This window comes from Eubalaena glacialis, chromosome 2 (genome assembly GCF_028564815.1).
Source record: "Eubalaena glacialis isolate mEubGla1 chromosome 2, mEubGla1.1.hap2.+ XY, whole genome shotgun sequence".
Taxonomy (NCBI): domain Eukaryota; kingdom Metazoa; phylum Chordata; class Mammalia; order Artiodactyla; family Balaenidae; genus Eubalaena; species Eubalaena glacialis.
In genome coordinates, this window is record NC_083717.1 from 82854559 (window position 1) to 82878371 (window position 23813).

General features: G+C 39.8%; 1 protein-coding gene across 1 annotated transcript in view; it reads left to right on the forward strand.

Moving 5' to 3' along the window:
- The window catches only part of MYO5A (myosin VA), a 196046-nt gene that overhangs the window by 125747 nt on the left and 46486 nt on the right, over positions 1-23813 (forward strand). Inside the window, exons 15-24 of the mRNA XM_061180310.1 lie at positions 125-286; positions 1484-1581; positions 3619-3705; positions 3794-3902; positions 6149-6360; positions 7265-7421; positions 11772-12011; positions 13016-13264; positions 15962-16055; positions 18256-18404. Coding sequence (XP_061036293.1) covers positions 125-286; positions 1484-1581; positions 3619-3705; positions 3794-3902; positions 6149-6360; positions 7265-7421; positions 11772-12011; positions 13016-13264; positions 15962-16055; positions 18256-18404 — 1557 coding nt within the window. The remainder of the gene's footprint in view (positions 1-124; positions 287-1483; positions 1582-3618; positions 3706-3793; positions 3903-6148; positions 6361-7264; positions 7422-11771; positions 12012-13015; positions 13265-15961; positions 16056-18255; positions 18405-23813) is intronic.

Sequence of the window (23813 nt, forward strand, 5' to 3'; positions counted from 1 at the left end):
CTCTGAAAGGGGTTACTTAAGGAAGGGAATCACTATGGATTGCAAATCATCATAGTGTTTCTGGGAAGATTTCCAATTGAGTTTGGGTTTAGAGTGTGATTTCCTTTTACTGTTTTTGACTCAGTTTAAGATGCTACCAGAATTATTTCAAGATGATGAGAAGGCCATCAGTCCAAGCTCAGCCACCTCTTCAGGGCGCACGCCCCTCTCCCGCACTCCTGCAAAGCCCACCAAAGGCAGGCCAGGCCAGGCGGCCAAAGAGCACAAGAAAACGGTGGGGCACCAGGTGAGTTCAGGGAGCCGCTGCTGCAGTGCTGCTTCCCCTCTGGCTCAGCTGGAGCCTCAGGTCTTCCTTTGTCAGCCTCCCAGGTGGGGTCCTCAGGTGAGGAGAGGCTGGAGCTTTCACTGTGAGAACACAGAACACTGTGCACTCATACTTCTCCCCTCCTAACATAGACCCGTGACTCTGCTTAAGCGTTTCCCAAAATAATTTTCTCTACGTTTTAATTCTTCTAGTACATATCCTCCCTCACAAACCACTGCTGCCTTTGTTTTGTTCTCTGGCTGTTTCCTCTCTGGATTTGTACAGCTCCTTCAGCCCAGGGACAGTGCCCTCTGTTTTCTTTGATGTTTTATGCACCATGGGGAGTGGGAAACATGACGCACGTGCTTAGTGCCTGAACTAGGGCTGGGGGCTTTGGGCAGGAGGCTGAGTGCTAGTCAGCTTGTTTTCCTGAGCAGATAGGAAGCAGGGCCTGGCACAGGTCCACAGCCCCTGGTCTGATCCCATGTCCCTAAAGGTAACCCCACCCTGGCTGTACTCTTCCATCCTCGGCGCCCCCCCCCCCATTTCCTATACTCTTTTAAGTCATCTGCTACTTTTTTCAGTATCATACAGCGAAATTCCTACTGTACATGATTAAATGACCTTAATATCTTTAAAGCAAGCTTATATTTTTAGTCAAAGTTTTAAGTGTACAACAGAAAGCTACAGAAATCTATATTAAAAGGGTGGGTGGAAGAATGAACTCTATTGTGATGATGATAATGATGTGTGATAATGATGTGTCTAAGTAGGTTCATCAACTGTAACACATGTACCACTGTGGTGGGGAATGTGGATAATGGAGGAGGCCATGCCTGTGCCAGGGTAGGGGGTATGGGGGACATCTCTGTACCTTCTGCTTGATTTTGCTGTGAACCTAAAACTGCTCTAAGAAAATAAAGTCTATTTTAAAGGGGGGGGGGCAGTGTTGGCGGTGGGAGGAGCAAGAATATCTGTTTAGCAGAGTGAGCATGTAAATGGTAGGGTTTAAGCAAATTTGAACCAAAAGCCCTAGCAGCTCCACTGTGGAGGGCTGGTCAGGTTCACAGGTGGCAAAGTCATCTCCACTAGTGTCATTCGAAGAAAATTTTCAGTTGTTTTACGTCATCTTTGACTTTGACAAAACCTTGATGCCCCTTTCTGCTCTTTTTCATGCAGTTCCGAAACTCCCTTCACCTGCTTATGGAGACCCTGAATGCCACTACCCCTCACTACGTGCGCTGTATTAAGCCTAACGACTTCAAGTTCCCGTTCACGTAAGTATTTCTCAACTGCTGAATTTCAAGTATCCATATCTCATAAGGATTGCCAAACAAGCAGCAGGGAAAAAATACTTAGGTAAATCTTCATGTCTTGTAGAGGGAAACAACTAGTTAATAGAACTTTTTCAGTTTTTGTTCCCTTTTAAGAATGTGAAAACAGGGAATTCCCTGGTGGTCCAGTGGTTAGGACTCCATGCTTCTACTGCCAGGGACCCGGGTTCCATCCTTGGTCAGATCAAGGAACTAAGATCCCACAAAGCCTCACGACGTGGCCAAGAAAAAAAAAATGTGAGAACAAATTAGTAGTTGGCCTTCTGACGATTTTAAAAGTTGAGATCAACCACACATTTCTAGTACTATTTTCTATTTGTAATTTACTTCATTTCAAGATCTTTTTGGTTAATTTGGGCTTTAGTTAAAACCAGAGCTGGGTGAGATAAGGTTGCTTTGTCAAAGGCTCACAATCATCCCTGCTACTTTTCAACTGTTGAAACTATCAGAGAATGTGTACTTTTACCAAACATCTTGTCCTATGTCAAATACCATTCGTGAGAGGAAGTTTTTTCCAAAACGGAAATATTTCTCTAATTTTGAAAGTAATGCATGCACATTATAAAAACAATTTTCAGGAAATATAAAGTAGTGTAAAAATAAATGAAAGAGCATTTCATTATACCCAGAGAGATAATAAGTATTAACTGGCATAGATCCTTCTTGATCATTCCTTCCCTGCTATGTGTGCGTGTGTGTGTGTGTGTGTGTGAGAGAGAGAGAGAGAGAGGAAAAAAAAAAGAGAAAGAGAGAGAGATTAATAAAATGGAAGGGATCATGCTGTAATTGTTGTTTTGTATCTGCTTTCAACTTATGGGTGTTTTCCATGTTAGTAAATACAAATCCACATCATCATTTTAATGGCTACGTCATATCCCATTATATACACATACAACCATTCTTTTAAATTATTCCCTATTGATGGCCATTTGGGTTATTCCTATGGCTATGATAAACATCTTTTGCCAAACATTTTTGTATATTTGCCTGATTATCTCCTTAGAATAATGTATTTCTAGAAGTGGAATTTGTGGGTCAGAGATTAGGTACACTTACCAAAGGCTGTAATAACTCCCACTCCGCAGTGTGTGTGCTCCTTTACCTACACCCATGCCAGTCTTGCCCTTGGAGAGTCGGCCTTAGACTGCAGGGCACTTCTCAAAGACTGTTGTATTCTTCTCATTGCCAAGAAGCCCTTTCTGGAGGAAGTGAGAAGCTGGAAGAAGCTGCCACGCCCTGGGCGACTTTCCTGGACAGCCCTAGGGGCCATTACCTTCTGTCAGCCAACCCCATCTCCCATCACCAATGAAACACTTGAGAAGATAGCACAGCAGAAGCCTCAGATAGGTCACTCAGGGCTTAACTGGGGAGTAAGAGGAATCATCATGCCGTAAGAAGCAGGCCTTGCTACTTCTTCTTTTAGTGTCAATTTAACATTAAGGTGCTGTTTATCTAGAGTGAAATACACATAAGATATAATATAAAATATTTTTCACTGACATGGACACTATTAATGCTTAGTATGTATACACTGAGTTGAATAGCTTTTAGAACACCAATAATTTTTTAAAAATACCTGAATGGGGCGTATTTACTTTGTTCTTCTTGTTAGCAAAATCTCCAGGGCTGGCCAGTCTTTATTCCAGGGGAGCTCTGTATGGTGAACTAAAGAGTTATGAGAACAGCTAGTCAGGCCAAGGCATGTAATGAGCATGGCACAGTGCAGAGGAGTTTGGGCTTTTTAGATATGTTTAATGGCATTTCTTATAAGTTTGTGGTATGTATTTTTACTGCTAATGGTCTTTTCCCCTCTCTTACATGGAGTTTTCCATTTTGATCACTGTTCCAACTTTTGAATTTTTTTTTCTAATTTATCCATTTGGCTCCTTACAAAAGAATTCAGTCTCTGGACTGAGGAAAGTAGTTTGTGGCTAGAGCCACGCTTCTTTGTGTATTAATGATTTCCATTTTTACACATAGGTTTGATGAGAAGAGGGCAGTACAGCAGCTGAGAGCGTGCGGTGTCCTGGAAACCATCCGAATCAGCGCAGCAGGTTTCCCCTCTCGGTGGGCTTGACATTTTTCAAATATAAGGGATCCTAAAAGGGGAGGTTCCTGCTTCTTTAAATAAGCTGACATGAGTTTCTTTTTATAGGTGGACTTACCAAGAATTTTTCAGCCGCTACCGTGTTCTAATGAAGCAAAAAGATGTGCTAAGTGAGAGAAAACAAACATGCAAGAATGTTTTGGAGAAACTGATACCGGTATGAAAGATTTTTCACTTACCTTTATTAGAACAGATGTTTGCCAAAGGCCTTGTGATTGTAACCTGTGAATGTCCTAGGAGTATCCATATACCACTAATCCAGGTTATTCAGGGGTGGAAGGGTGGAGAGGCACGCTGTCTTGGAGGTCAAGGCTCCCTGTCTTTACGATGGAAGGACTAGTGAAGATGATGTTCCAGTATCAAGAAACAGGATGGTGAGGCCTGGACCCAGACTTGAGACACATTCTTTTTAGAGTCTGATCATTTTCAATAAAAATTTACCAAGTACTAAATTTTTATTGAAAATTACTTATGACAGTCACCAGGCCAGATGCTGTGTGATTAAGAGGAAATAAGTCTTGTCCTCAGGTGACATAGTCTGTCTTGGAAATTAATGCATTTTAAAGATAAGTATAATATACCTTAGTGTCTGTCAAATGCTGAGTGAGTGAGACAAGAAATTAACGGAAGACAAAGCCACATCTGCTATGGGAAGGAGGAACTATTTCATGGAAGACATGTATTTTGAGTCAGGCCCTGAAGAGTGGGTAAGATTGTATAAAAGTGGAAGGAGACTATCTAATAGGGAGCAAGGAGCAGAAAAGCATAGTTTTCTCAAAAAGCAGTTAGAGTAGGATTTTTGTTTTTGCTTTTGCAGTAAAAAAAATGGTGCATGGGACAGTAGGGAATTGGTTAGGAAATGTGGGTTGGTGTTTGAAGAGACTTGCATACCAAGCTAAGGCATTCACAGACTTCAGAATGCATCAGAGTCACCTTCAGGACTCGTTAAACTACAGAGTGCTGGGCCCCATCCCTAGAACATCTGATTTGGTAGGTCTGGGATGTGTCCAATAATGTGCATTTCTAACAAGTTCCCAGGTGATGCCGATGCTGGTTTGAGGACTACATTTTGATAACCACTGATGTAGGTTGTAGAGAATTTAAGACTCATGAGATGCTGTTTAAAGAATATTTTCACTTATTTGACACTAGGTTGGATGGATTACCTCACTTTGAAGTAATTAGTCATAATTATTAGCTATTAACTAGATGTAATATCTCTTCTTTGGTGATAATAACTTTATTTTTCTTGAAAGAACTTAGGCCACTTTCCTGGTAATGTGTAAAGGAATCTGATACATTTTGAATCTGGCCTAAGTCCTTTCTAGGGAATGGAGAGCAGAAAGTAGGGACAGCCTACCCCCCCAGACTGCTTCCCCCTGGGCTTGGGGCCACAAGGTAAAGGAGTGCAGGCTTGGGGGCGAGGGAGGGAGAGCTGAGATGAGATGGGGCAGGGAGAAGGAGACAGGGAGAGGGAACCACTTTCTAGCTCTTCCAGCTAGCCTCCTTTGCAAACTTTATTGATTTAAACTGAAACAGTTTTAGATATATGTGGAGATTTCTGATTTTCTGTTTTCATGTACAAGATAGGAAATATTTGCTTACAGTGAAAAGTGATTTTCTCTGTTTTCACTTAGAATTTCAGATCACAGTATTATTATAAATAAATTCTACTCTTCTTTTGATACAAGATGGTTAATAACTTGCATGCTTCTAGATAAGTTGGATCAGAATATAATAGACCAAAAATAGCATGCATATATATCTGTGTTTACTGCTCAACTTTGTTTATAATCAGAAGTCAATGAGCATTATAAATGATTATATTTTTTGTAAAAGGAGTTTTGAAATTTGTAGGAAGATTTACTGTTGATAAAACCAAGAGATAACTGTTGAGAAACTTAACTCTTAACATGAACATGCAAGATTTTTTATCTTTTAGTTTTTATTTTGTGTGCATTACTTCCTGCCTTTTTCTTCATACTGGTGTTTTTGTCCCTTCAGCTTTCTCATGGAACACACAGCCCGATGTAATCCTTACAGCCTGGGTCAGTCAGAGGGAGTGTCAGCATCTCCATTTCCTTGAGATATTTAAAATACAAACAAGCAAATAGTAGCTGCCTATAACCCACAACCAAGTTTTGGGCCTCAGATAATAATTCCAGGTAGAATAATTCTGGAAAATAACTCTTAAACTGCAGTTTTCCTTAAAGTCCCTTCTATTTGCTCAACTTGCATAGGATCAAAAAGCTGGCTCCATTAGCTAATTGTGATGTAGCCCAAGTTTTAGCTAATAGTTTCATCCCTTTACTGATTCTGCTTTTAGACATATTTTTTCTCTTTAAAATTCATTTATATAGTCATCATTTCTACTTCTGAGTATACAATTTCTTCCAAAAATAGGACAAGGACAAATACCAGTTTGGGAAGACAAAGATCTTTTTCCGTGCCGGTCAAGTGGCCTATCTGGAAAAACTGAGGGCAGACAAGTTGAGGGCTGCCTGCATCCGGATCCAGAAGACTATCCGAGGGTGGCTGCTGCGGAAGAAGTACCTGCGCATGCGCAAGGCTGCCATCACTGTGCAGAGATACGCGCGAGGCCGCCAGGCCCGATGGTAGGTCTCCTGGCTGCATGTCCACTCTGGCTCACCGGCAGCGAAGATTGGCGAGCTCATCTGATTGATTGTGCAAACTGGGACAGTTTTGAGTGGTCACCCTACCTGAGAAGGCAGCACCTTACCTCTTCTTAGGTCCAAGGAATTAACTCATAAGACAGTTAAATAGAATAAAATTTCACTCACCTTTATGAATGATTCAGATTGAACCTCAAAAAAAAAATTACAAATTACTGCCTACTCATGTCCTCAGTATTTATTTTTTACACATTTATATGGGCTTGAAGAAATCATTTGTAAATTAGAACAGTCATGAATATAACTAATTAATAATGATTGTATTGAGGAGTTTTTGGGAGCAGTTAGCTGAGAAGGTGTAGAAGAGAATTACATTTACGTGTGATTACATATTAGGATAATTTTAATTTAGAGATATCAAAAGACATGAATTAATGGTAAAGAACTTGTGCCCAAATGGATAGATTAAGGAAAAACATCGTGCATTAGCAATGGATAGAGCTAGGAAAGCTGGTGATAAGTAAGTACAGGATTACTGTGTAAGCTGGTCTGCTATGTAAAGGGGACATAGCCTGGGGTAATGAGCACAGTCCGAGAAGGAATAGACCTTTATGACCTTCACTTTCTGTATTGTAAAATCGAGTAATGTGGGACATCCCACTTTTCAGGGTTAGGTAAGGCTCAAATGAGATAATGGATGCACAGATATTTGGGGGATCATTAAATAACTATACAAATATAAGAAATATAAATGTTGATTTAACGTGTGTGTTATTAGAATAATACAGTGGAGGTACTACTTATTATGCCAAAGATATTGGTGCTTTCAGCCTCTACAAAATGTGTTCCTGGATTACTGACTACGCACCACTCTTTCTCTGGCCAGTTATGCTAAGTTCCTGCGCAGAACCAAGGCAGCAACCATCATTCAGAAGTACTGGCGCATGTATGTAATCCGCCGGAGGTACAAGATCAGGCGGACTGCCACGATCGTCCTTCAGTCTTACTTGCGAGGCTACTTGGCCAGAAATAGGTATCGCAAGGTGAGGCCTTGTTTTCAACTTTCTTTATTCATTCCATTAACGTTAATCAAATTCCATGTCTGTACAAAGTGCCACAGGGGCTCCTATGGATGTAGGAGTCATATGGAGACAACCAACAATTGAAATACATTTTTAAATATTAAGTAAGCCACATATATTTATTAACATGATGTTGAAAAAGAAAATTTACTTTTTTCTTCCCCTGTCTATGTAATTTGAAAAAAAAGTGAGTATATTAGTTTCCTGTGGCTGCTGTCATAAATTACTACCAACTTGGTAGCTTAAAACAACAGAAGTTTATTTTCTTACAGTTCTGGAGTCAAGAACTGTGAAATTAAGGTGTCAGCAGGGCTGCCTTCCCTCCAGAAGCTATGGGGGAGAACCCATTCCCTGCCTCTTCTAGTGCTGGTGGCCACCAGTATTCCTAATAATTGTGGCCATATCACTCCAGTCTCTGATTCCATCTTCACATCATCTTCTCTCTGTGTCTAACTTCACTTCTTTTGTCTGTCTCTTATGAGAACGCTTGTGATGGATTTAGGACCCACCCAGATAATCCAGGGTAATCTCTCCATCTCAAGATCCTTATCTTAATCATATCTGCAAAGGCCCTTTTCCCAAATAAGGTAATATTTACAGATTCTTAGGATTGGGGGCCTTTATTCAGCTGACTATGGTGAGCTTTGAATAGGTAAAAATATTGGATAGGCCAAAAAGTTCTTTCGGGTTTTTTTCTGTAACATCTTACAGAAAAACCCGAATGAACTTTTTGGCCGACCCAATATATGGCAGATGAACAGATTAAGAATGAAACAACCTTGGAACAATTTACCATGGTAAAAATGAAATCAAATAGAACATCAGTGTGGTCAAAGTTGTATTGACTGGAGTATGATGCTCTAGAAATTTTTAACAAATAATCTTTATGTCTAGCCATAATCATCATGGCTATAGATAGTGGATCACCAGATTAGTCTTAGTCATCACCTCTAACAATATATGATCTAGTCGATGAAAGTTTTTCCTCTTTCATTTCGGCAAGGTTTGGAGTCTGTTCTTTAGAATATAGTCCTAATAAGCCAGAAATACAGTCTGGATCTTGGAGCTCTCTGGGCATCACTGTTAGAAGGAGTGTCAGTAGAGTGATGTGAAGGACATTTCTCTAATCACAGGCAGTGATTATGTGGGCGTGCCCTAGGCCCTATTCATGTATTTATTTTACTTTCTTATTTTGAATTAATTTTATATAACAAAGAAAAATGGAAAGCTAATGAGGCTTGAATGAGCATATTTAATAGCTGTGTTTTGAAGAAAATTTGAAGACAGCTACTCCAGGTCTTTCTGCCCACGCCTGCTTTATAGTCAGATGTTCTTTCTCTTCAAGCATGAGCTTTCAAGGGAGGGAAAAGCCTTATTAAACTTGACCTTTTAGATATACCAAACCAGTTACCCTCCTGTTTTCCTCGCTACTCTCCTCAGGAACATCTGAACTGGAGTGTGAGGCCATTGGTTTAGCAGTAGCAGTCTCTAGCTAGCTTAGCTCCCAATGTGACTGGACATAGTAGGGGAGGCAGGTTAGAGGCAGGCTCATGTGTAGGCCAGTGGTACCCCCTTAGTGATCTTTCTAGCTGTGACTCCAGTCCAAGCTTCCCTCAAGCTTTGGGGGTCTTAAAGTGAGAGCAAGTGTTATTTAATGTCTCTGACTCACCGATGGAAATGAGATTGAGAATGGAAGCTCTAATTATATACTGTTTCCATTTGACTGAAATTAGAGAAGTGGACCAGTATCTGAAGTTACATGGGGAGAAGGAAATGGAACAGGAATATTGGCATTAATACCTTTGCCACTGTGTGCTGCTTGAGTTTTAAAGTCTGAAAGCCTTCAATTTGCCATCACTGAGTCTTACCCAGTTTGTCACTAGTCATCCAGATAGGACAGGGGGCTCCCTTGGGATTGTGTTGTTGAGTGAGAGCTCAGGATGCCCTGCCTCACTGCGGCATGATGCACGGTGACTGCACTTAGTGGGAACTGAAGGCTGCCTTAGCATTAGGAAAACATCCCAAAGGGACAGCCTTGAGTTGGCTGAAGATACTATGAAGGTCTCCTAAACAGCTATGTTTATTTTGCATTTGATGGCTTTAAACACAACCACTTATTTCTTAATTGTATCCTCTAGGATGGCATATGTTTTTCATTGTTTTTCTCAGCTACATAACCTAAAAATAGGAACTGTTCTTTTAATGATCTTACTAAACTGCTACCTATCTGAATAGATGGTTTCAGAGATTTTTTACATTTAAAAAGTTTCATAAAAGATACATTGTATCCATTTATAATAATCACTAATAAGTACTTAATCAAGTGCATACATTTAAACATTTATATCACACAAGACTTATTTTATAATATTGTAGACTTGAAAGGACATCAAAGTTTTGCTAGTTCAACCGTTCTTAAAATTTAAGAACTTCTTCCCCATCATTCCTGGAAATTGTTTACACAATCTCTGCTTGATGGTCATTAGTGACAAGAAATTCATAAGGCAATCTTATTTTAAAAAAATTTTTTTTATTATTATTATTTTTTTGGCTGCATTGGGTCTTCGTTGCTGCCTGAGGGCTTTCTGTAGTTGCGGCGAGCGGGAGCTACTCTTCGTTGTGGTTCACGGGCTCTAGACGATTGGGCTTCAGTAGTTGTGGCACACGGGCTCAGTACTTGCAGCGCGTGGGCTCTAGGGCACACAGGCTTCAGTAGTTGTGGCACGCAGGCTCAGTAGTTGGGGCCTGAGGGCTCTAGAGCACAGGCTCGGTAGTTGTGGCACACAGGCTTAGATGCTCCGTGGCATGTGAGATCTTCCCAGACCAGAAATCAAACCCGTGTCCCCCTCATTGGCAGGCGGATTCTTAACCACTGTGCCACCAGGGAAATCCAAGGCAATCTTATTGTTATAAGTTGTTTATAAGTTTAGGGGAATATCTTTTTTTTTTTTTAACAAAATACAATATAAAATTAAGATTTGTTTACTTCACTTTATCTTCTTTTTAGCTTTCCTTTTAAAATTCTCTCCCTACTACCTTTGAATCCCATAAATGGATTTGTGCTGCATTTCTAATAGCAATGGGAAATCCTCACTAGAATGGTATTCCTCAAATATGGCAAACAAGAGTGTCATTTTTTTGTTGCTGGGGAAAAAAATCAATGAATCAGTAATAAACTTTGCAGTACCCCAAGTGTCGTCTTCTACAGCCTGCTTACTGGCAATACCCCATGTCCTCAAGCAGAGACCTAATGCACAGTGACATGGTATCAGCAGTAAGGGTAGTGGGTAAGTCTCTTATTTTACTAGCGCATAGTTCACAGGGTAGCAAGTTCTGTTTATTTTCTAAAGGATCTCCTGTTGCTTATAGAAATCATATAGCAATAAGAAACCTAATGCATTTTTTCTTTCTTTGTAGACTAGTTTTCTATTTAGTAATCTGGTGCCTTTTATTTAGACAGCTTCTATCTGTATACTCTGTTTATCATCATACATATACATGTAATCATACATATGACATGCGGATATAATACATATTTTTATATACGTCTCTTAAATTTCCTCTTTTTTTGTAAAATGAGTTGAGTTTTTTTTAAATTATTTTTATTTTAATTTTATTTATTTATTTTTGGCTGCGTCAGGTCTTCGTTGCTGCGCGCGGGCTTTCTCTAGTTGCGGCGAGTGGGGGCTATTCTTCGTTGTGGTGCGCGGGCTTCTCCTTGCGGTGGCTTCTCTCGTTGCAGAGCATGGGCTCTAGGCGTGCGCGCTTCAGTAGTTGTGGCTCACAGGCCACATGTGGGATCTTCCCAGACCAGGGATCAAACCTGTGTCCCCCACATTGGCAGGCAGATTCTTATCCACTGCACCACCAGGGAAGCCCTCAAATTGCCTTTTAAATGTAAAAAATCCCTTCTATATCTATAGCAGATCTGGGCTCTGTATCTGGAAACAGCAGTGCTATTAATATGTTACTTTGACATAGCAAGCTTGTTCTATCAGAATTCAAATATGTATCCAATGGGATACTGTTGAGGTTTAAGATCTCTCTTTCTTGTGCTCTCTCTCTCTCTCTCTTTTTTTCCCCATTTCCTGAGTCCCTGGAAGCTTTCCAAATTCAATCACCTTTTAAAATAATTTTGTGCTTCCATATATTTGTGATAAATACTATCCACATAATACATTGTTGCTTCAACTTTTATGTCTTTCCCTTAGGTAATGTGTGGGTTCTCAGCCTGACATCCGTAGGTTGATAGAGTTGAACATTGCGTCTAGTCCAGGGTCTGACGTTACTTGCACTTACCCTCTTCTGCAGATACTCCGTGAGCACAAAGCAGTCATCATTCAGAAGTGGGTCCGGGGCTGGCTGGCTCGCACCTACTACAAGAGGAGTATGCATGCCATCATCTACCTTCAGTGCTGCTTCCGGCGGATGATGGCCAAGCGCGAGCTGAAGAAGCTCAAGATTGAGGCCCGCTCCGTGGAGCGCTATAAGAAGCTCCACATTGGCATGGAGAACAAGATCATGCAGCTGCAGCGCAAAGTTGATGAACAGGTGTGTTTTAAACAGGAGTCCTGAAAGTGCAGCATGCCTAACAATATCCACTGGGGTCATCTTCAGCATTGTCTCCTCTTGACTTTACCTTTCAGTCTTAGCAAAAAAAGTAAAATAATAATGGCATTAATGAATGTGGAAATAGTGACAAGCTCATAGGTAAGATTATAATTGCAAGGACCAAGGCAGGAAATTATTTTCGAGAACACAGACAGGTTTACTAGCACTCCAAACAGTTAGGACCGAGAGTCATATTGTACTTTATATTTTACAAAGCTCTTTCATCATTATCCTTCATTTGTGTATAGTGTATTGTTCCTTTTGCAGATGAGTTGTTTAGCATTGAGATGGCAAAAGAAGCAGGAAAATGTCCATGCTTCTGAGGAATCTGCAGTCTGTTTGCAGAGATAAAAGTTTGATTTCTCAGAGATAGTTACCAAGTAATATTTTAGCACATGCAAATGATATAAAGGTAGTTAGTAATACATAAATACTAAGGATGACAAAGAAAAACAGAAAACAGAATGAAATAGGATTCATCAGAAAGGTTTTCAGAGTGGGAAGAGGAGTTTCCAGATGGTAAGCAAAGGGATTTGTAAGAAACTTGTGATTTTGAGGCCATTTTATCATTCTTATGCATCACTAGCCGGCACATGGCTTTCAGTAGCCCACTGATTTGTTTTCAAAAGCAAGTATAGATTTTCCTATTCCTGGATTAAGAATCAAGAAAGAGAATTTACTGTGGGAACTCACCTTGTGACTATGAGAAAATCACATCTATGTTGCTCATCATGTAAAACAGAAATAATTGTGCCTATTCTCTCTTTGTATCACTAAGAGGGTGCTGATTGTGTTATTTTAAATATTGTCATTAGTATTTTGGTTAGATACTATATCAGCACTATGATGATATAGCATGAATATGATGAATAGGCATGGTTTTCTCACTAAATACATTTGTGGTGTGTATATTTACTTTTTGTCACTTATGTGTGTGTTTAAAGAACAAAGACTACAAATGCCTCATGGAGAAACTGACCAATCTGGAAGGAATATACAACTCTGAGACCGAGAAACTACGAAGTGACTTAGAACGTCTTCAACTAAGCGAGGAAGAAGCTAAGATTGCGACTGGACGTGTCCTCAGTCTGCAGGAAGAAATTGCCAAGCTCCGGAAAGACCTGGAACAAACTCAGTGTGAGAAAAAATCCATTGAAGAATGTGCTGATAGATACAAACAAGAAACTGAGCAGGTAGGAGCTAATGTTCATATCCCCATCTACTCCTTCCACAAAGGGGTTGTGCTGTCATCTTGACCTGGCCCTTGTGGCTCAATATCGGTTTCAATCGAAGGTAAACACACATTTCAGTTGGTTTACTGTTCATTATTAGTGTTTCCCCCAAGCAGCTGTTCCATATGCTGGATGAGTACCTATAGGTCTTTTAGTAAAACATTTTACTCTCCTAAGAACAGAGGCAAAGCAGTGTTTGTTATAAGAAGAGAAGTGATGGCCAAGAACCTACTATACACCCTTTTTCTTTGAATGAATAGATCTGTTTGGAGTGTAGACTCTTTTTTCTTCGGCAGGGTAAAGGTGATTAAGAAGTAAATCACAATGAACTGTCAGTAGCTGATAGTAGGGATTTTATGGAAACCTGCATTAAGACTGTTTTGAGAAGTCCAACAGGAAAAAATCCTAATGTCTGCACACTGATCGTAGCCAAGAGCTGCTATGCAGATAGAACAACAACGAAAATGCTTACAGATTGACCAGTGCTTCCACACTACAAATTTGTATTAACTTATATCAAAACTTTATTAAATACAGAAAACACTAAGGTTCTCAAACAGTAATGAGATGTATTGTTTAAACAAAGTAAAATTACCTCAACATAAGGCTTACTGGAAAAAAGTAATAGGTTTTCAGAGATTCCACTAGTATTACCATCTTTAAATGAAAACAGAGTTGACTGATGGCTGTAACTATGGCAAGAATCCCAATATGCTTTTTCCTTACTGACTTCTGAACCTTAACAGCAGCTTATACAGTAAGAACCTCGAAGGAGCTTAGACACAATTCAGGTAGGATAGTGTAGCTAATAAAGTTGCAATCCTTCCATGGTATTCAGGGTCCTGATAAAATAATCCCTTCTATATCTATAGCAGATCTGGGCTCTGTATCTGAAAACAGCAGTGCTGTTAATATGTTACTTTGACATAGCAGGCTTGTTCTATCAGAATTCAAATATGTATCCAATGGGATACTGTTGAGGTTTAAGATCTCTCTTTCTTGTGCTCTCTCTCTCTCTTTTTTTCCCCATTTCCTGAGTCCCTGGAAGTTTTCCAAATTCCTCCGAAACTATAGAGAATTAAGCTTGGTAGGAGTATTCTCGTTTCCTTTTCAAAGTCAAGTTCATACCTTTCTAGTCTGATAGAATAGTATACCTGAACATATTCAGATTTCTCCTTTCGTTTTATTATCTGCTGCCTTCACAAGGATAGCTATAGGCACTACCATTAATGCTTTTAGATGCAGTGTGGTAATGAGGAAGAATGAAAAAATTTCACTGTGAGAGCTAGCTTTGTGGTCAGGAAAGCTACATTGCCAGTTAGCCTGATCAAGGAGCCTAGAAGGTCTGGCAGAACTGTGGTTCTTAACCAGGAGTGTATTTCAGAATATGCTGGAGAGTTTTTAAAAAGATACCTGCCCACGCTCTGGGAGTGTGGGCCAGGCACATGTATTTTGAAAAAGCACCACAGGTGATTGGTTGCACACCCCTGACAAAGAGCAGCTTCTCTCAAGAGCACATGGAGAACTCAGCCTTTCTACTGAGAGCAGACGTTAAGACCTTATCAGCACAGAGGGAAGACACTGGGCCATCAGAAGTAACACCTTGTGGCCTGACTTCTGCAGTGGTACAGTGCTGTAATCTCAGTTCCCTGTTCTTCAGGGATCCTTAGTCAGAGAGCCCGCTTTCTCTGTCTCTGAACTCCTGACACTTTCTCTTTATTAGTAAAGCTGTTGCTTTAAGAGTCCCTTGAACGTATGCTTAGAGAAAGGAATTCAGATTTCACTTATGACAAGCACACATTCTATTCCAAAGGTGAACTGTATAAATTATGAACTTAGCAAAGTTTCCTTTGGTTTTGATTTTTGCTTCCTGAGAATCCTTATCCAACCAGGAAATAGAAAGTTAAAGGTCAATATTTTTTTATTGTGGTAAAATATGCTTATATGTAACATAAAATTTACCATTTTAATCGTTTTAAGTGTACAGTTCTGTGGCATTAAGTATATTCACAGTGTTGTAAGGTCAATGCTTCAATGTGGAATAAAAGTTTACAACCTTGCAAAACTCTTGAAAGGAGATGAAAATGAAATTCTCTTTCTCAAGACAGAGAGCCAGGAGCTTCGGAAGGTCTTCAGTGAATTTCCAAAACCAAAATGCCTTTCATATTTTTCTTAACCTCTGTAATCTCTCTGCTTGAATGATGGGTACACATAAACATTGCGTTAGGCTGTTGGTGTGAAAAGGCATTATCATTGCTTCAAGCGCAAATGCTTACTAGGTGCTGGGCAATTGCTAAATGCTCAAGGTACAAAGTAAAACAACAACAGCAAATCATTTTTGTCCTCCAAGAATTTCTAGTCAATCAGGGAAGTAAAAGTAAATCATTTATAAGGGCTATAAAGAGGCATATTCAGGGTCCTGTAGTAGCCCAAAGGAGAGACATTATAATTGGAGGGAGTTTCTGGGAAAGCTTTCTGGAGGGTAATGCTAAAAACAAGTTTGAAGGATGACCAGATATAACTCGGCAAAGAAGTGAGGCAGTGAGATGTGGAAGTAAGGAGTGACTGCCGGTGACTGCTGTATGTGTGGTCTTTGTATTCAGTGTCGGGCTGCCTCTGTGTGTGGCAGCCATCTCAGTTTATTGTTTCATTTTATAGTTGGTATCAAATCTGAAGGAAGAAAATACTTTGCTGAAGCAGGAAAAAGAGGCCCTCAATCACCTTATCGTGGAGCAGGCTAAGGAGATGACAGGTAAGTCTCGTGTGGGCCCAACCTACTGCGCTCCAACCAACCTCAGACCAAAGGTTTATAAGTTACAACTTTGCTTAGACTGTCATCAGTAAATTTGCAGAGTTCCGGAGGCAAGCACTCTAAGTATTTGGTTGAATTAGTTGGTGAACTTGTAAATCTGGTCTCCCTATGTACAAATATGAATTCATATTAGTCAGTATCATATGTGACTTTAAAAAAAATTGTTCTATATGTATGATTTATGGCTTATAGGAGTCCTGTTGTTTTAGGACCAATTCTTGAGCTAATATGTATATGTATATGAGTATATGTATCTGTATATATTATTTATTTTGCTAAACCAATGGATATTATTTTCCTAAGATCAACCACTTTTTGCCACCTTAAAAAAAAAGACACTAGATGTGCACATTTATTTCATTTGCTGTTTGTAAGATAAATTTAAATGGTGATAATTTACAAGGAATCCACATATACATAAACATGAGCTAAGAAAATGTATATCTAAACTACAGTAATTGGTGGTAGAAATAGAAAGGAAGAGATTTGATTAGAGTGAAAATATATTATATGAAAAGAATCGTATATCATTATCATTTTTGATGTGGTATTCAAAAAAGGAGTAAAAATTTTCTAAAGTTTCTAAAAATTTTCTAAAGTTTTGAGATGAGTTATCTAAACAATAATGTGTTATTAGTAATGAGGAAATTGAGGGGAACAAGTCTCTGTTTATGAGGCAAATTAACGAGATCAGTTGTTTGAGTATTAAAATTTGGATGTCAGCTGGGGCCTCCAGATAGAGATTATGTGGAAGCAAGTTGAGGTGAAAGAGAGAGCCCTCTGTGGTTTTCCCCATACTGCCCCATTCCTCCCAATTAAAGGGAATACTATATAGAAAAGAGAAGAAAATCTGGAATTAAGCCTTATAGGATAACCATAAATAAGGGATAGGTGAAGAAAAGGAGCCAGAAAAGAAAATTAAGAGGGAAGGAGAAAACAGTCATTGAAGACATGGAAAAAAGGAGGCTAGGATGCAGAATGCAGTGGAAAAATCCAGAATGATGAGAATTCTTGTAGGAAAATAGAAAATGTTATTTGATACTGAAAGATAAGAACAAAGACAATAACAGTGGATTTGCCTAAGGAAAATTTGTTGGTAGCCTTGGGCAGCTTCCACAAACTTGTGAGAATAAAAAGCAATTTACAGAATGTTATAGAGAGAAGAAATTCTTTCATTCATTTATTTACAAATTATTAAAGCCCTAGGGTAGGGAAACACTGTATTGGACACCAGGGAGGCAGTTGTGACAAGACACTTGGCAGCCCTTGCCCTCATGGAGCTGACAGAGAAAGAAATGGTGAAGCAATAGAAGCAGGCAGGGCAGATTAAGATATAGCCACAAAATATGAGGGTAAAATGGGCCATAGTGGTAGGAAGCTTAATGTTTATAAATGTGACTGGGTCAGCTCATTGAGATAAAACATACAGCTGAGATTTAAGGCTTTTTTACTGTGCTTGATCTGCAATCAAGGGCTAATCTCCGATCTCCAGATGATGTCCTATCTAAGTGCCAGCCCCTGGCAACAGAGCAGAGTGAGGTGAGTACATGGAAAGGTCAGGTCCCCCAGCAGCACATAGGAGTGGTAACAACAGAGGACCAGGTGTGGGGATCTTACCTGATTAGAATCGAGGGAGTAATAGGACAACAAGGGAGCTCACAGCGTTGGGAAATTGTAAGACAGAACCTGGGGACTGAGATGAGTGGAGACACTCTGTAGAGCAGTACTGCTGGGTCCGCTGAGAAGTCGCCGTTCCCCCAGAGGCTTGAGGAATGTCTCTGACTTTTGGGACAAAAGAATTTTATGAATAGCCTGAAACAGAATACTATTGGAATAAGAAATGTATACTCTAGTTACTAGATGATGACTAGTGGAAGTTTATCAAGGATGTGCTGTAACCAATGAATGAACTAGTTCTGTTCATGGAACAATGCGATAGATGATGGTTGTTGTTATTAATAAATTATTCTTTGGTCATGGTATTTTCTCTTTCCCTACCTCCACTAAGATACTCTTCATAGATCATAGTGGTGCTAAAAGTAGAACCCCTCCCAAAGAAACTGGAAGTCAGTGTCCATGTTTGTATTCTTGCATTCTGTGGAGCCACCTTTGGTATGCTTTTCCCTCTTCTTTCTTTCAGAGACTATGGAAAAGAAGTTAATAGAAGAAACAAAACAACTGGAACTCGATCTTAATGATGAAAGGCTGAGATATCAGAACCTTCTGAATGAGTTCAGTCGCTTGGAAGAACGATATGATGACCTCAAGGAAGAGATGACTTTGATGGTTGTGAGTCAAATACTTTTGATTTTTTTTTATATAAAAATTTTAAACATATGCAAAACTAGATAGAAAAGTAGAATGAACCCCCCTGTACTCCATGTACCCATCACTCAATCCAAAATGGTCAACACATTTCTATCCCCCATTCTACCCTCCATCCCACTCCATCCAATGGATTGGATTGTTTTAAAGCACATCCCAGAAATCATATCACTTTATTCATAAATATTTTGTAAAGTCAAACACTTTGAAGACTGGATTATAAGATACTATAAAGTCAGTGTAGCTGGACTTTGTTTTATGTATTGAATGACTTAAAGTAAAATTTGCTTATAAAGCAAATATTTATATAATCAAGTATTATATAGTTTTTGTAGTTTCAAAGATATAGTCCTAGAAAAAGAAAATTCAGCCTCTATTTGTAATAAATTGTCTTATCTATTTCAAGGACTCTTCTGCATCTGCCAAAGTACATTTTGAACTTTTAATAGTTCTGCACACCCTCCCTGTTCTACTTATCCTGCTCTCAGGAAACAAAGAGTTCCCTAGCAATCTTGTTCCTACAACTATCGGCCTTAAATGTAACCTAATGGCACAGATGGCCAGAAATGCTCTGAAATATCTGTTATAAAACACAAGGTAATTTGGAGGGGAGTGGCCAAGACGGCACCTCCTCCCACAGGCACGCCAAGATTATAACTATTTACAGAGCAGCTGTATATAAGAATGACCTGAAGACTAGCAGAAACTATTTTATGAAACTAAAGATATAAAAGGGAACCTCAACAAGATGGGTAGGAGGGGTGGAGACACAGTATAGTCAAGACCCACACCCCATGTAAGTGACCCACAAACAGGAAGATAAACACAATTGCAGAGGTTCTCCCCAAGGCAAAGGGGATCTGAGCCCCACATTGGGCTCCCCAGCCTGGGGTTCCAGCACCAGGAAAACGAGTCCCCAGGCCTCTGGACTTGAAGGCAGTGGGGCTTGTGTACAAGAGAGCCACAGGGCTGTGGGAAACAGAGACTCCACTCTTAAAGGGCATATACAAAATCTCACACGTCCACGACCCAGTGCAGAAGCAATAATTTGAAAGGAGCCTGGTTCAGACCCACTTGCTAACCTTGGAGAGCCTTCCAGAGGGCATGAGGCCACTGGAGCTCACCCTGGGGACATAGACATTGGCTGCAGGCATTTTGGGGAGCTCCAACCGTGAGGACACTGCTGCAGACAAGTTTCATTTTGGAGTCCTCCCTCTAGCCTATTAGGGCCAGAGGTTTACCTGCTCACAAGTGAGCTGGCACCAGCCCCATGAGCCCCCCATCCAGCCACCCTGGTCACTGACCTATCCATCAGTAACCTGGGACCAGCCTTGAGACACACCCCAGGCTATGCAGCCTACCACCCCAGAACCCAAACCCACCCACCAGCTGGCTGGCAGTTATTGCACTAGGTAGGACCTGGAAGCCAACCAGGCCGAGGGCCATCCCAATGTACCAGTGCATCCAAGTAGTGATCCCCACCACAACAGAAGGGCCCATGCAGCCCACATAGGGGCACCCATAGAGCATATAGATCTGGTGACTAAAAGGATGGGCTGCTGGGGCCCATAGGATGTCTCCTTCATAAAGCCACTTCTCCAAGACTGGGAATCATAAACAACCTACCTAATGCACAGAAATAAACAAAAAACAATAAGCAATATGAGTAGATAGAGGAATATATTCCAAACAAAGGAACAAGACAAAACCCCAGAAGAAGAACTAAACAAAGTGGAGATAAGCAATCTACCCAATAAAGAGTTCAAGGTAATGATCATAAAGGTGTTCAGTGCACTCGGGAAAAGAATGAATGAACACAGTGATAAGTTTAACAAAGAGAAAATATAAAGAAGAACCAAACAGAGTTAAGGAATACAGTAACTGAAATTTAAAAATACGCTAGAAGGAATCAACAGTAGGTTAGATGATACAGAGGAGTGGATTGGTGAATGGCAAGACGGAGTAGTAGAAATCACCAATTCAGAACAGCTAAAAGAATTTTAAAAAATGAGGATAGTTTGAGAGAGGCCTCTGGGACAACATCAAGCATAATAACATTCTCATAGCGGTCCCAGAAGGGGAAGAGAGAGAGAAAGGGGCAGAGAACTTATTTGAAGAAATAATAGCTGAAAACTTCGCTAACCTGGAAAAGAAAACAGACATCCAGGTTCAGGAAGCACAGAGCGTCCCAAACAAGGTCAACCCAAAGAGCTCAACACCAAGACACATTATAATTTAAATGGTAAAAATTAAAGATAAAGAGAGAATCTTAAAAGCAGCAAGAGAAAAGCAACTAATTACATAGAAAGAATTTCCTTGAGACCATAAGCTGACTTTTCAGCAGAAACTTTGCAGACCAGAAGGGAGTGGCATGATATATTCAAAGTGATAAAAGGAAAAAACCTACAACCAAGAATACTCTACCCAGCAAAGCTATCATTCCAACTTGAAGGAAAGATAAAAAGATAAAACAAGCAAAAACTAAAGAATTCAGGACCACTAAACCTTTTAACAAGAAATGTTAAAAGGACTTCTCTAGGCAGGAGAGAAAAGGCCACAACTAGAAAGGGAAACTCTCACTGATAAAGGTAAACATACAGTATTGGTAGTAGATCAATCACATATAAATCTAGTAGGAAGGCTAAAAGACAAAAAAGTAGTAAAATAACCTATATCCACAGTATGTAGTTAAGGGATACACAAAACAAAAAGATGTAAAATATGATGACAAAAACACTAATCGTGGGGAGGGGACTAAGAATGCATGGTTGTTATAATGCGTTTGAACTTGAGATCATCATATTTAAATAATTAAATATATTTGTATATGTATGTATGTGTATATATGTGTGATTGAACCTCATTTATTGTTGTTTTTATGAACCTCATTGTAACCACAAACATATTATAGATACACACACACACACAAAAAAGAAAGTAATCCAAATATAACACTAAAGAAAGTCATCAAATCACAAGGGAAGAAAGCGAAAGAAGAAAGGAACAAAAAAGAACTACAACAACCAGAAAACAACTAACAAAATGGCAGTAAGTACATACCTATCAATAATTACTTTCAATGTAAATGGACTAAGTGCTCTAATCAAAAGACATAGAGTGGCAGAATGGATAATAGAAACAAGACAAATACACACACATGCACACACACACACCTGTGAGAGACTTCAGTTCTAAAGACACACAGACTGAGAGTGAGGGGATGGAAAAATGTATTCCATGGAAATGGAAAGACAGCTGGGGTAGCAATAGTCAGACAAAATAGACTTTAAGACAAACACTATAACAAGAGACAAAAAAGGACATTACATAATGACAAAGGGACCAATCCAACAAGAAAATATAACAGTTGTAAACATATGTTCACCCAACATAGGAGCACCTGAATACATACAGCAAATATTAACAAACATAAAGGAAGAGATTGACAGTGACACAATAATAGTAGGGGACTTTAACACCCCACTTATATCAAAGGACAGATCATCCAGAAGATTGAAATCATATCAAGCATCTTTTTCCACCACAATGCTATGAGACTAGAAATCAATTACAAGAAAAAAAACTTGAAAAAGCAAACACATGGAGGCTAAGCAAAACACTACTAAACAACAAATAGGTCACTGAAGAAACCAAAGAAGAAATTTTTAAAATACCCGGAGACAAATGAAAGTGGAAACAAAATGATTAAAATCTATGGACTGGGGCTTCCCTAGTGGCGCAGTGGTTGAGAATCTGCCTGCCAATGCAGGGGACACGGGTTCGAGCCCTGGTCTGGGAAGATCCCACATGCCACGGAGCAACTGGGCCCGTGAGCCACAACTACTGAGCCTGCGCGTCTGGAGCCTGTGCTCCGCAACAAGAGAGGCCGCGATAGTGAGAGGCCCGCGCACCGCGATGAAGAGTGGCCCCCACTTGCCGCAACTAGAGAAAGCCCTCGCACAGAAACGAAGACCCAAAAAAAAAAAACAGCCAAAAATAAAATAACTAAAATAAATAAATTAAAAAAAAAGAAAAATCTATGGACTGCAGCAAAAACAGTTCTAAGAGGGAAGTTTAATGGCGATACATGCTACATCAGGTAACAAGAAAAATCTCAAATAAACAATCTAACCTTACACCTAAAGGAACTAGAAAAAGTACAAACAAAGCCCAACATTAGTAGAAGGAGAAAAAAAAAGATCAGAGTGGAAATGAAATAGAGACTAAAAATCAGTTTAAAAGATGAACAAAACTAAGAGCTGGTCTTTTGAAAAAAATAAGCAAAATTGATAAACTGTTAGCCACACTCATCAGGACAAAAAGAGAGAGCCCAAATAGATAAAATCAGAAATGAAAGAGGAGCAGTTACAGGCAACACCACAGAAATACACAGTATCATAAGAGATTACTACAAATGATTACATGCCAATAAAATGAACAACCTCGAAGAAATGGACAAATTCCTAGAAACATACAATATTCCAATACTGAATCAGGAAGAAATAGAAAATATGAACAGATCAAATATCAGAAATGAAATTGAATCTGCAGTCAAAAACTCCCAGCAAAAAACATTTAAAGAAGAGTTAACACCTATGCTTCTCAAACTATTCCAAAAAATTGAAGAGGGAGCAGTTTCCAAACTCATTCTGTGAGGCCAGCATCACACTGATACCAAAACCAGACAAAGATATCACACACACAAAAAAAGAAAATTACACTAATGAACATAGAACATACAGGTTGGGCTGGGCTGAGGGGCTTTCAACTGCCCCTGGGGGCTGGCTTCCCTGTGGTTGCACAGGTGGGTCTGCTCTCTATAAGCCTGGATGTTGGAAGGAAAGAGGCAAAAAGCTCTTTGTGGCTTCTGGCTCTTTTCCTGCACCTGGGAAGGAGTAAAGGAAGTTGGACAGATCCCAAAGCTCTTGGAGGCCTTTCTGAAGCTCTCAGGATTTGTAACCCTAGAAAATCCAGGCCACTGAACCTTTCCATGTCTTCTGCTGGGGGCACCCTAGGAGTGAGGGGCCCAAACCCAGCCTTTTTATTCCTTCTTCCTTCAAGTCATTCTCTAACCCCTTTTCCTACAGAAAGGAAGGGACTACAATTGCTTAACTTTTCTGTTCCCCACAAGCTTTCTGAACACTAGTTCATAGGTACCACATGCCATAAAAGTGTCACCTGGACTCCCTGAATTAATAACCCAACGATCTTCCCAGGATTCTTCGAGCAGCTTCCTTGCCTCTTCTGCACACTCATCCTTCCCACTGCTGACTCCAGAGATTCAGCTTCAGGCATAAAACTAACAGAAATTGTAGTCGCCTAAGTGGAAACCCCCCTCCCCCGACTTTTTTTTTTTTTTTTTTACCATTTATG